This window comes from Salvelinus alpinus, chromosome 13, assembly GCF_045679555.1.
Source record: "Salvelinus alpinus chromosome 13, SLU_Salpinus.1, whole genome shotgun sequence".
NCBI lineage: Eukaryota > Metazoa > Chordata > Actinopteri > Salmoniformes > Salmonidae > Salvelinus > Salvelinus alpinus.
Window position 1 is genome coordinate 12,056,474 of NC_092098.1, and position 13,332 is coordinate 12,069,805.

The 13,332-nt window shown below is 42.6% G+C and overlaps 2 protein-coding genes across 2 annotated transcripts; both read right to left on the reverse strand.

Annotated features, from left to right (window-relative positions):
• Window positions 1-2,395: 2,395 nt before the first annotated feature.
• Window positions 2,396-4,733, reverse strand: LOC139536662 (peripherin-2-like). The gene is made up of 4 exons (XM_071337288.1): window positions 4,584-4,733; window positions 3,228-3,658; window positions 2,793-3,039; window positions 2,396-2,605 (listed from the first exon to the last, which is right to left on the reverse strand). Exons 1-4 carry the CDS (start codon window positions 4,731-4,733, stop codon window positions 2,396-2,398), a joined length of 1,038 nt encoding a protein of 345 aa, XP_071193389.1.
• Window positions 4,734-6,554: 1,821 nt separating this feature from the next.
• Window positions 6,555-9,980, reverse strand: LOC139537082 (uncharacterized). The gene has a single exon (XM_071337963.1). It carries the CDS (start codon window positions 9,887-9,889, stop codon window positions 9,110-9,112), a length of 780 nt encoding a protein of 259 aa, XP_071194064.1. The 5' UTR covers window positions 9,890-9,980; the 3' UTR covers window positions 6,555-9,109.
• Window positions 9,981-13,332: the final 3,352 nt, after the last annotated feature.

Below are 13,332 nucleotides of genomic sequence, written 5' to 3' on the forward strand. Positions count from 1 at the left end.
TTTCCTATTACGACAGACAGACTGCTACTGATCTCTCTATCACTGACCTGGTTACAATGTAGCGCCGATCTGACCAGACAGCGTTAAGTTGGCTACATAGTAACCTATCTCTTGCTTGCTAGCTACCTTTTGCAACAATATATTTTGACAAACTGAAACTAGCTAGTCATTTGTAGCAAAGCAGTAAGAAACAATTACAACTAACTTCAGTAATACCACAACGCCAACGCTATGTAAATGCTCGCTAACTTCACCACCTAGCTGGCTATCTTGTCAGAGATAGCTAGCCTGCCTGCTGACAATCGGTTCATTTTAATTTCATAGCAAGCTTACTGTTGATAGCATGTCGCGAATAGGTTTTTTATCCGGTTTCGTCCGGATAGGATGTGACTCGCGCTTAAGATATGCCCCTTATGTGTCCAATTCATTTGACAACAATGACTGAAAAAATAGCTACCGGTGGGTTAGCTATCTAGCTAGTTGATGTTATGGCTGGGATTTCGTAGTACGGAAGCCGCAATGTTAAAGCTTTTATAACTTTTGGAGATACCTGTTAGACCTCTGAAGTTGGTTTCTGCAGCAGGTGACATTTTTGCTGATATTAATGAGGATGATTATTATTATTTTATATTGATGAATTATCAGCTATTATTTTTTATTTAACCTTTATTTAACTAGGCAAGTCAGTTAAAGAACAAATTCTTATTTACGATGACGGCCTACCCCGGCCAAACCCGGAGAACGCTGGGCCAATTGTGGCAGCCCTATGGTACTCCTAATCACGGCCTGGATCATAGTTAATTATAATTACTCAGTAATTTTATCTAGTAGGCCTACACCTAATTATTTCCACTTGTTTAATCTTATTCCATATAATGTTGGTTGTATTTCTGGTTTGCATAATAAACCACATATACTGTATGTGAACAGTACATTTACCCCTTCTCCACATACATTTTTGTCATTTAGCACAGGGTTTCCCGAACACTGTCCCCCTGGGTGCACGTTTTGGATTTTGCCCCAGCACTACACAGCTGATTAAAATGAAGCTTTGCTTATTTGAATCAGCTGTGTAGTGCTAAGGCAAAAACCAAAACACTCTTATCCAGAGTTACATTTGCATACTTTTTAAAAGATATATAGATTATTTCTTATTATTTTGCACTGCTCCCCCTTGAGAATCGAGCCCACAACTCTGGCATTGCAAGTAGCATGCTCTACCAACTGAGCCACACGGGACTTCATGGCCTTCCTGTATGACGACTGCTGGGGCAGCAGTTGGAGTATTATCCCTGCGATTAGCAGAGTTGTGAAGGGTGTCAGGACAGAGGACACAGACTCACAGCTTTCATTGCATTACTGACATCAATCATCATCTTCATAATCCTATTCCTCCCACTGACTGACACTTAGAGAGGTGAGGAGGGGTTTAGTGAAAGGCAGAGAAAGAATGAAATGGTAAAGGGAAGCTGGTCAACAACAAAAAAATTACAGACAAAATGACAGAACGCCACAAAGCAATTAAAAGTGGTAAACTTTAATAGATTCTCTGTCATAATAGTTCTGTAATACAGTGCTGTGTATGTCATTTTGCTACGTGTTAAGTAGCAGAACATTGAGCACTGTTTTGTTCTACAGTCAGCTTTACATTGCAAGTATTCCTCAAAAAAAATATTTTTATTTGTGTCTTTATCAATTTGATATAGCTCTATCCCTCAGTAATTGGAAATATCTTTACATTGTAAGTGTCAACCATGATATTATTGTGGTATTGACTGTTGAACACTGAAATTGTGAAGTAATTCAACGTATCCAACTAATTCATGTCATGACCATGTTACCGCTGGTTTTGTATCTTTTTCTATTTAATTATCTTTCAATGAACCACAACCAAATTTTCCATCAAGGTGGATTGTGGACCGGTAGAAATAATAGTACAGGTCAATCCCCGGTTCTAAAAAAAGAAATGTGTTCTTTATTTCTCCTTTGGGGAGTACATGGAATTGACTGAACATCAAATAGCTTCATTAATCATGAAAGGATTATGGAGGGCTTGGGGTGACGTTAATGTGTTTAATGTGTATGTGGTGTGCGCGTGTGTGTGTGTGTGTGTGCGCGCGTGTTTGTGGTTAGCGTGGCCATGGGTACCTAAAACTCAGACTGGGACAACTGATACAAAAATATATTTGCCCTCAAGTGACTGAAATAGATTGCAACATTCAAATCACTCATTTGGGGTAAAACATTACAGAAATATATCAGCATTGGAATGGATTGTGATATCAAAGAAATACCAAATGAATTGATCAGTGTCTAGTTAGATTATTTATCACCCAATAAAGTGTCATGTTTGCCCTGTACACCACCCGGTTTGAAACATTTTGATTTCTCCGCATTATTTGGCGGGGGTCTCCCCAGCTTCAGCGTCTTCACTTCCCACCTGGTTCAGCTGAAGGAAAACCAGCACAGGAGTCACGTACTCCATGATCGTCTCCTTCACCCCTTTTTCCAGCAGGTAGCCCTCTGTCTCAATCTCAGTGTTCTCCTGCCCTGCCACCGCCTCCATGGCTGTCTGCAGGTACCGCAGACTTACCAACACTGATGACTGGGGGGAAGGATAGGAGAAGGTAGAAAGGTTATACAGGAGGATGGACATACTGTATTACTCAACAGCGAGCTACAAGTATAATTGTGGCCACTCACAGGAGTCTGTTCCGGGGACCCTCTGATTGCCACACAGGACATTATCTCACTTTTAGGTTTTTAGATTGATATATATATCTGCACAGTACCTGGACCAGGAAGATGGACAGCACCGCAGCACCAATAGTGTTCATCAGGCCCATGTAGTAATTGACCAGAGCCTCCCTGCAGCCGCGGATGTAGATGTTGAGCTCCTCGGTCTGGTGCTCGTAGTTGTAGTGGGCTGAGTTGTTGGTGAGGCGGTCCTGGATGCAGGGTCTTGGGGAACTGGGGTTGCAGCAGCTGAAAGGGACCCCATCAAACAGGTAACGCCCGTCCACGTTGCTCTTAACACGGCTAAAGAAGAAGAGATGGGGAAGTATGTAGAGAATAAACAGTCTGCATCATGGCTTTGTATCACCTCAACTGCATAATTTCCTATAACCTTAAGGATTTATTTAAATTATAATCTGACATGGGATTATTCCTTTACCAAAGACTGTCAGACTGCTCTCTGTCCTCTAATAGTCTCTGCCAGTACTCACTCCTTCACTTCCTTAGAGCTAAAGTCTAGGTAGCGGTTGCTGATCCACTGGACCTCGAACCAGTCCTTGAAGTCGGTGTTTCCACAGCACTGGAACTCCATCTGCAGGTGGTCAATGGTCTGCTTCTGGAAGCAGCGGCCGGGTGTGTCTGTGTCCTTGTAGAAGCGGATGCCGTTCTTCAGGCCGATCTTCAGGGACCACTCCAGATTCCCCTTCATAGCGTAGCTCATGATCACAGTCGACAGCATGAGGAGTGTGAAAAAGAGGGAGACTCCCCAGTAGGGTTGTAGGAAGGTCTTCCAGCGGGGGAAGCGTCCGGCATCCAGGGCATCCTGGCACATACGGCCAGCAAAGTAGTTGATACCCAGAGAGGCCAGACCCACTATCATCAGGGTGTTGGGCACAGCATGGATCTCTGTGTTATCCATTACCTGTAGGCAGAAGAACCTCATGCATCAGTGATACGGCAAACTATACAGTATAAACTGATATGTTAGGCTCTCAACCCATTGATCCCATATTTGAGTAATATTGAATGTGTAGAGGTTGGTGATTTATCTCATACTTTAAAGTGGGAAACATAATTATGTATTTGAGGAAATCAATTAGGTCGTTTTTACTTCTATGCCGAATTTGACATAAAAACTATATTTGCTGCAAAAAGGCTGCATTGAGGGAAGCCTTGACTTCCAGGCCTCGCTCTGAGGTGAAAGCCTTGTAGAGGCTACATTGAGGTTAATTTTGTTTCTATTTATGTATTCAACAAGTGCAATAGTTGATAGTATATTATTCCAAATTCTGAAATCTCAAGAGATAGATGGTAAAGTCTACACCCCGTTGTATGTGACAAGTAACATTTGATTTCACTCCGCGTTCTGTAGGTCAGTTAATCTTATCCCTATTCTCAGTTTATCACCCGTATGTTCAGACCAGAGACAATTGCCCCCTGTTGATAATGTCCACACCTAACCCCTTATCAAATATAAATACCTCATCACAATCTCACTCATAAGAGCATTATCAAAGGCTCCTACATTCTGCATGAGATATTATCGTCAACCCTCCAATGCATTTTATTGTGTCATGTCTTGAAGCACTTAAAAATAAATCTTCATTTAAGCTCTAATACACTCGAAGAATGAATTTCCCCCGTTTTCACCCTCATGCTTTTCATGCAGTTTATGACCAGAAGTTCACTAGTATCATTCCATTCTACTGTAGAACTTCACTGAATACAACCCTAAACACCAGAGGAGAAATTTGAGAAAGTGAGGCTTCTGGATAAGTAATATGTATTGTACTGCAAGAATCATAGTGGTGTTGTGTACAGTGTAAAGCTGTAGAGCATTGTGGTACCTCTGCCCTCCTGCGGAGCTCGGTCTTGAGGAAGCAGCCCAGGGTGAAAGTCAACGCTCCGGCCAGTGTGGCCATCCAGGAGAGCAGCCACAGCCCCTGGGCCAGCTTCATTCTCTTCTCAAAAGGGAACTTCATCTTCATCAGCACCATGGTGTTAGTGGGAGCCCACGGAGGCTCCGAGGGTCACTGTGAGAATTGGATGAGGAATGTGGTGATGAAGGGATCTGAGGGGAAGAAGGAGAGTGCAGCAACAGACTGCTGGAGCGATCTGAGAAAGGCGGCCTTGAGAAAGGATCGGATCAAAGGTGAAGAAGAGTAAGTCTGGAAAAACTTCAAACGGAACAGGTAGAATTCTGAACTGGAGATGGAGTATTCTGATGAGTGTTTCTCAAAGGAGAGACAGTAAGATAATTCTTGTTGAAGAAAGGTGGTTTTGTTATCCAAAAGTAAATAAGGAATAATACAACCAAATGGTTTGTGAAAAAAAATCTGTGGGGAGAAATAAAAGCCACAAAAAACTTAATTGGTATCTTCTGGATTCATTAGTGGAGGTGTGTTAACGTTCACATGCTTGATCCCCCCCAAAAATGTATTAAAGAAAGTCCAGATGCCCCTTCAGTCCTGTTCTAGCACCTGTGTGCCCATGCTTAGGTAGGTGAGACACAATGGATTTGGACAATGTTGGACGTCTAGAGAGTCTTAGCACTAATCCTTCACCTATCCTATTAAACGGCCTTTCCAATTGGAATTCAGGCCTCTGTCTGGTCAGCAAAGGTAGCCTCCCTTGAAGCAGGGGTGGGGACATGGATGAGCTCTGACGAACCAAATTGAAGATGACAGGGCGATTGATATAAGCATGGGCACTGATACGTCGGCCACTCCTATAACTCTTCCTAACCTTTCTGAAATGTTAGCATGAAGCTTATGAGAAAATTTTTAAAAAACGGTGTATGGCCTTGCTCTCAAGCACTGCAGGTGAACATTTATTCGAGATTGACATCAAATTTGATTTTTAAAAAATGTTTTTATTGTCACACTGGTTAGGGGTGTTGTTTTACAGGGTCAGCCATAGTAGTACGGTGCCCCAGGAGCAAATTAGGCCTTGCTCAAGGGCACGTCGACAGATATTTCATCTTGTAGATTGATATAGTCAAATCTCAAGACCCCAAATCCATATTTTTTCCCCAAATCCATATGAGACAGATAATGTAAGGCCAGAAAAGGATTACAGTAAGAACTGGAGTGAAAATGATGTACAAGCATCCTGGTAATAAACTCATCGAGGATATACTGTAGTAGGCTACTCTTTAATTTAATTGAGAAAGCAAGAGATCCAGGGAGAGAGAGGGAAACGGAGGATTATCCTTTCTGAAGCTCCTAGAACAGGCTCAGCAGGGTGAGTTTAAACTCTAACATGGAAAACCATTGACAGCCTAAAAACCTAAGATCCAGTACATAGAGCACATTGACTTCTCTGTTAACTGGGTGTTTTCTGTGACAGCAACACCCATGTTAAACTGCTATAAAGTGGCTTGCTCTTGACAAATCAGACTGAATTCACCTTGATTCATTGATGTGACACATAAAGGTGGACTGACATGACCTTATGGCAGTATATCAGTGTTAATGAAGCCTTAGTAACAGCATTTCACAAGACAAGCCAACCCTTAAATTAACAGGCCACTAAAATGGCCTGAGAAGTGGGTAGAAATACATATACTCGTATACTACTCATATCTCAGTAAAACTGCTGCACGCCGAGGAGAACCCATAAATCAAAGAGTTTCTCCCCTTTGTGATAACTGACTGACTCTCCTCCCCTCAATCTAACACCGTCGCCGACGATCAAACACAGCAGTGTAACGTGTTCGACTTAATTATTTATACTCGACTTTGTGTGTCATTATTTGTTTTAACTCATGTTAAATTAGTACATTATAGACGACTATATTTATTGAGAACATTCAGACACATGTGCAGTACACAACACGAGGATAACAAACACAAACAGTAGTAGTTCTACACAGCTCTGTAATATCGTGCATGGTTAATGAAGTTCAACCTGGGGATGTAGAACAGGGAGACATATGGTGAAAGCAACAGCTATTTCTAAATAATAAATATGTAATATATACAAACATTATCGTACATAATCTATATAGTGGAACTCTATCACAAACTACTGGTCCTGCAATACACCATTAAGGATAGAGGTATGGATTGGAGGGGGAGGCAGAAGGAGGCATGGCAGTACAGTCATCATAACACACTGTGCTTTCATTACGTTTTGACACGTGACACACTGACTATGATTTTGGTTGAAAATAGCAATATATATTCCCGACACACCCTCTCTCTATATGCCCCTTCCGATCCATCTCAATACACTGAGTGTACAAAACATTATGAACACCTGCTCTTTCCTTGACTGACTAGGTGAATCCAGGTGAAAGCTATGATCCCTTCTTAATGCAACTTGTTAAATCCACTACAATCAGTGTAGATGAAGGCGAGGAGACAGATTAAAGAAGGATTTTAAGCCTTGAGACAATTGAGACATGGATTGTGTATGGGTGCCATTCAGAGGGTGAATGAGCAAGACAAAAGATTTAAGTGTCTTTGAACAGGGTGTGGTAGTAGGTGCCAGGCGCACCAGTTTGAGTGTGTCAAGAACTGCAACATTGCTGGGTTTTTCACGCTCAACAGTTTCCTGTGTGTATCAAGAATGATCCACCACCCAAAGGACATCCATCCAACTTGACACAACTGTGGGAAGCATTGGAGGGCCTTGAGGCCGGTACGTGGAGCTTATTAAAGAGCAGTGTGCGGGTTTCTTCATTTTTTCTCATTTTAGTCAACTGTTACCATGCACCTGCAAAAAAAGGTTGCTCAGATGTGCGAGTGCCTTCTGAATTTTGAACATTTGGAGTCAACATGGGCCAGCATCCCTGTGGAACGCTTTCACACCTTGTAAAGTCCATGCCCTGACGAATTGAGGCTGTTTTGAGGGCCAAAGGAGGTGAAACTCAATATTAGTATGGTTTCCTAATGTTTTGTACGCTCAGTGTTTTTTATTATGGTTACCAGAGGAAAATCCCCCACAGGACAAAACTGACATTTCATGTGGCATAACATTGCTTATATCATATCATCAATTTTATTTTATATAGCCCTTCGTACATCAGCTAATATCTCGAAGTGCTGTACAGACACCCAGCCTAAAACCCCAAACAGCTAGTAATGCAGGTGTAGAAGCACCTGCATACATCTCTCAACTGACTGTTGCATGCCTGTGGTGACCACAATGAGAAATGGTGATTCAGATTTACATTTTGTCTTGTGGTTTTTGCCATAATATCAATATGGAGACTACAGCATGTACACAAACATCAATATTAAAATATAAAACATACTGTAGTTTGCATGTACATAAACATCAATATTTTCAAGATAAAACATAGTTTTCATGCAAGAAGAATAAATACGTTTCTTTTTTTTGTTTTCCCCATGGAAGGAGGAAACTATCTAGCAGTTGGAACCAATCACACCAGACCACACAGATCCATCGGCAAAATTCATAAAAACGTATCAAATGGTTCTGTTTTCATTTTATCTCCATCAATTAAAACCTGACTTAAAATATATTGTTTCCCATCCACAGTGACGGTCCAACGGACACTATTTATACTGTATGTTATTAAATATTTGACTATACACTGTACAGATTAGACCTGGTATTATTTCTATATCTGCAGGTGAATTAACTTATGAGGATAAACAAAGTCTATCAGCATGTCTTACATCTTACCTAAGGACCTAAATTCTATGAAACACTCCTCTTCTTATCTAACATGCACTGAGGGAAAAACACAAACCATTATAATGAATTATGCACAAGAGGTTCTGAAAGGATCTATTATTATATAATCCAGAGACAAGGGTGGGATTCGGCTGTGGTCTGCTATGATGAGACAGGAGTGAAGCCTAGGACAGGGTTTCCCAGAGTGAGGGAACAGGGAAAATCAAAGCCACATGCTTTTTGTTTGATGTTACCTCTGGAGGACATCAAAGCAAAATCCCTGCATACTGGAAAAAAAGACCTCAGGACATGTCTTTGATTATGAATCGAGAAAAATATCACAAATATTAAAATGTGGAGCTGAGGATCTCCAACTTGGGCCGCTTGCCATTACAGCTCTTTGCAGGCGTTAATTACTTAATATCTTCAAAAAGAGGAAAACACTATGTTTGAAACAGTTTCTTTATCTTACTTGTTTTTAATGATGAATACTCTTTGGGGCCCTGTTATTTACCCCTGAAAACGTTTTAAATCAGATGAAAATTTAAATAATTATAATTAAAAGTATTATTATTCAAGTGGTCAATTCTGTTGCTTTATGTTCAAAATACAACACACTCAAAGGTGAATTATGAATATCAAATGTCATCAAAATCATGCTTACTTCAGTAACCACCAACCCAGTCGACACCTGTCCACATCTGTGTCTCTGTGAAGAGATCAGGTGTCACAGCTGTGTTCTCTCCCCATTTAGCACTTCATCCGACACCCCTCCAGTCCAGCCCCGCCCCTCCTCCACACTGGGCTGCAGCTGGCAGATGAAGTGATTGAGCATATTTTGGGCCGACTGCAGGTTGTCCAACCTGCTGCCAGGATCTACCTCCCTGACATCCACACCCATGTCCTCGCTCCTTGTCCTCCAGTTCCGGATGATCTCATCTTCTGAGTCGTCCATGGTACCGTCCTCTGGTTGGTGGAGGTCCATCATGGCCTCTGTGCCCTTCAGCTGGCCATGCTGCTCCTCCTGCCTGTGCTTCTGTCTCCTGGAGGAGGAAATCTCATCCAGACTGGCTGACAGGATGCGGATGGGAGAGCCCAGTTTGCGGCTCGCAGTGACCCTGTACCCGTCCTCCTCTGTTGGGCCATAAGCTGAGTTCTTGAAGCTGGTGGTGAGGGTGACATCATCCATGGGGGCTGGTAAGGTCTCAGAGTGAATGGTGACATGGAGATGGGGGATCTGTAGGGAGGGGGGAGGGTGTTGTCTGACAATCTCCTCACCCCCTGACTCACTCTCTGTGTCTCCCTCTCCCTGTCCTGCCCAGCAAATACGCTCCTGTCTCCACGGTTGAAACGCTGTGCCACCATGATGACCTCCCGCTGACCTCAGAACGCATTTTGGAGCCTCATCCCCCATCTCTGACCAATCAGATTCCTCCTCTTCTGGCAATGTTCCCAGCGATAGGTCTTCCCCTTTGGTGGTGACCTTTCCATAATGATGACTATCCATGAATTGGACTGGAGGGGGGGCAACAGGGAGAAGGAATTGATTGACAGAATCATCTGGGTGGAAATGTTTGTCAAGGGCTTCCTGTAGCAAGGATGTTACCTAAGGAATGAAAATAGACGACACAGAACAGAATACAGTTATGTTGTTATGACAATGAATGATGAAGGATGAACAACAGTACATCAAGAAAAAAGCTGAGTCAAGACTAAAAGACAACTCATAGCTTTATAACAATGGGCTTCAGAAAGAATGGGCTATGTAAAACAGCATTTACTAACTACACGCAGCTCAAAGCAAAAACAATGGTTTCTAATGGTGGTTTCACTCTGAACTAAAATGGGTTTGATGAATAAACAAAAGGTCAAACTAATGGGAGACGTGGGTGGTGGAAGGAAGGAGACATTCTATACAAAGAGGAACATACACTACATGACCAAAAGTATGTGGACACCTGCTCGTCTAACATCTCATTTCAAAATCATGGACATTAATGTGGAGTTGGTCCCCCGTTTGCTGCTATGACAGCCTCCACTCTTCTGGGAAGGCTTTCCACTAGATGTTGGAACATTGCTGTGGGGACCTGCTTCCATTCAGCCACAAGAGTATTAGTGAGGTTGGGTACTGATGTTGGGCGATTAGGCCTGGCTCGCAGTCGGCGTTCCAATTCATCCCAAAGGTGTTCAATTCGGTTGAGGTCAGGGCTCTGTGCATGCCAGTCAAGTTCTTCCACACCGATCTCGACAAACCATTTCTGTTTGAACCTCGCTTTGTGCACGGGGGAATTGTCATGCTAAAACAGGAAAGGGCCTTCCCCAAACTGTCGCCACAAAGTTGGAAGCACAGAATCTAGAATGTCATTGTATGCTGTGATCCCTTGTGATCCCCTCCCCCACACTGGGCTGCAGCTGGCAGATGAAGTGGTTGAGCATATTTTGGGCCAACTGCAGGTTGTCCAACCTGCTGCCAGGATCTACCTCCCTGACATCCACACCCATGTCCTCGCTCCTTGTCCTCCAGTTCCGGATGATCTCATCTTCTGAGTCGTCCATGGTACCGTCCTCTGGTTGGTGGAGGTCCATCATGGCCTCTGTGCCCTTCAGCTGGTCATGCTGCTCCTCCTGCCTGTGCTTCTGTCTCCTGGAGGAGGGAATCTCATCCAGACTGGCTGACAGGATGCGGATGGGAGAGCCCAGTTTGATTAAGATTTACCTTCACTGGAAGTAAGGGGCCTAGATCAAACCATAAAAAACAGCCCCAGACCATTATTCCTCGTCCACCAAACTTTACAGTTGGCACTATATATTGTGGCAGGTAGCGTTCTCCTGGCATCCGCCAAACCCAGATCAGTCCGTTGGACTGCTAGATGGTGAAGCGTGATTCATCATTTCAGAGAACGCGTTTCCACTGCTCCAGAGTCCAATGGCAGCGAGTTTTACACCACTTCAGCCGACGCTTGGCATTGAGCATGGTGATCTTAAGCTTGTGTGCTGCTGCTCGGTTATTATGCTGACGTTGCTTACAGAGGCAGTTTGGAACTCGGTAGTGAGTGTTGCAACCGAGGACAGAGGATTTGTATATGCTTCAGCACTCGGCAGTCCCATTCTGTGAGCTTGTGTAGCCAACCACTTTGCGGCTGAGTCGTTGTTTCTCCTAGACGTTTCGACTTCACAATAACAGCACTTACAGTTGATCGGGGAAGCTCTAGCAGGGCAGAAATTTGATGAACTGAATTGTTGGAAACGTGGCATCCTATTACAGTGCCACGTTGAAAGTCACTGAACTCTTCAGTAAGGCCGTTCTACTTCCAATGTTTGTCTTTGGAGATTGTATGGCTGTGCGCTCGAATTTATACACCGGGTGTGGCTGAATTAGTCGAATCCACTCATTTGAAGGGGTGTCCACATACTTTTGTATATAGAGTGTAGTTACAATTCGTTAATCCTTTACACTCGTGGGAATTGGCCTATATGGTTAGGGCTAAATTTTAATTTCTTACAGAAGAAATATAAAAAGCATATACATAACCATGGTAGCAATTGAAAGGGAACAGTTTGGAGATAATGGAAAAATTATTAGACGAAAGGTGAGTGCACAACCGTTCATCTGACACAAGACTGAATCCAAAAATTACACTTTTGATTTGAGTGCATTTTACATATGCTTTTCCCCGCATTTGTTGATAATGAAATCTGAAAATACTCCGGATACATTCATCAACATGATAAGACTAATCCTGGAAAATGTGGAGTAGGTGCAACATAAGACAAAGAAATTACAAGGGTTTGAGTGAGAGGACTAACTGGTGTCGCCAAGTGGCCACACCTCTCCAAAGTTCCTAAGCAATTTCAATGCACTTTTATGACTCATAGAAGAGTCTTCAACTATAAGGTGCCTTCCTGAGCTCTCCTAGCTGGGCTGTCAAGGAACCAGAGCAAGCACACTTGTGGTTGTTTCGTTTGGAACACAACTGTTGTTGTTTACGCAATCCAAAATCTGACCATTTTTAAATCGCAATCTGGGTCAGGTGGGCATGATTTAAAATCTTCTTCTATTGCCAACATAAGTTATAAAATACTATCTTGCAGTGTTAGGCATCATAAGGCAATTCAGAGAAGCAGATTGTATTTTTGCAGCAGATAGAAAGGAGTCCTGAGTGCATTCAGGTGCGTGTGCCGTGTCAAATCTCTTCAAAATAAACAAAGATAGGCTCATTCTGTTCAGAACAACCCAGGGTATGATGCCATGTCATCTTGTAACTGTACATCATACAGAGTGATCATAAATGTTGTCCCTGTACAGATAGATGTAGGATCTTAATTTGAGCCAGTTTGCTACAACAGGGAAATAATCCTGCAGAAACAGGAAATGTGAATTATTATGGTGATTATAATGAATGGATTTTGTTTTAGGAGTTTATTCATTTGTCGTTGGGGCAAATCAAGTCTGACATTTTAAAGTGGAAATTACAAACGTCAGAAGCCTTTTTAAACTTTGAATGCACTACAAGTTAGCATTTCCTGCTGTGCATGAAAATGATGAGCAACAAAAGAGTGATCAAATTAAGATCCTACATCTGTATATGACATGCGTTTTAGGATTTGGAGATGTGAAGTGCACATTTGGACTCTAAGGTGTTTGGCTTGCTTGTTTGACATCAAAGCGGGATTTATTATAATCCACAAAGTCTTATCTTTCAAAATACATCGAGTCATCTTAATTTACAGCATTTCCCTCGCTCAGACAATAAAAAAACGGTAAAAATTGCCCAATTACGGGGCGGGGTGGGGTGGGGTAACTTCTTGTCGCGCAGTGCTCAAGTTCAGATCGGCTGTCAGTCAAAACCCATACAGAGCTCTGACATCATGTAGAGCGTGTTACTGTACAGCCACTACGTTCCAATTTAGGAGCCATTTTCAACCAGTATACGGGTACGAATGTAAAGG

Coding starts and splice junctions, on each gene's coding strand:
- LOC139536662 (XM_071337288.1), bottom strand. CDS start 4,733: ATGGTGCTGATGAAGATGAAGTTCCCTTTTGAGAAGAGAATGAAGCTG. Junction 3,659..4,583: donor AGCTCCGCAGGAGGGCAGAG/GTACCACAATGC, acceptor TTCTGCCTACAG/GTAATGGATAACACAGAGAT. Junction 2,606..2,792: donor TGTCCATCTTCCTGGTCCAG/GTACTGTGCAGA, acceptor CCTTCCCCCCAG/TCATCAGTGTTGGTAAGTCT.
- LOC139537082 (XM_071337963.1), bottom strand. CDS start 9,889: ATGGATAGTCATCATTATGGAAAGGTCACCACCAAAGGGGAAGACCTA.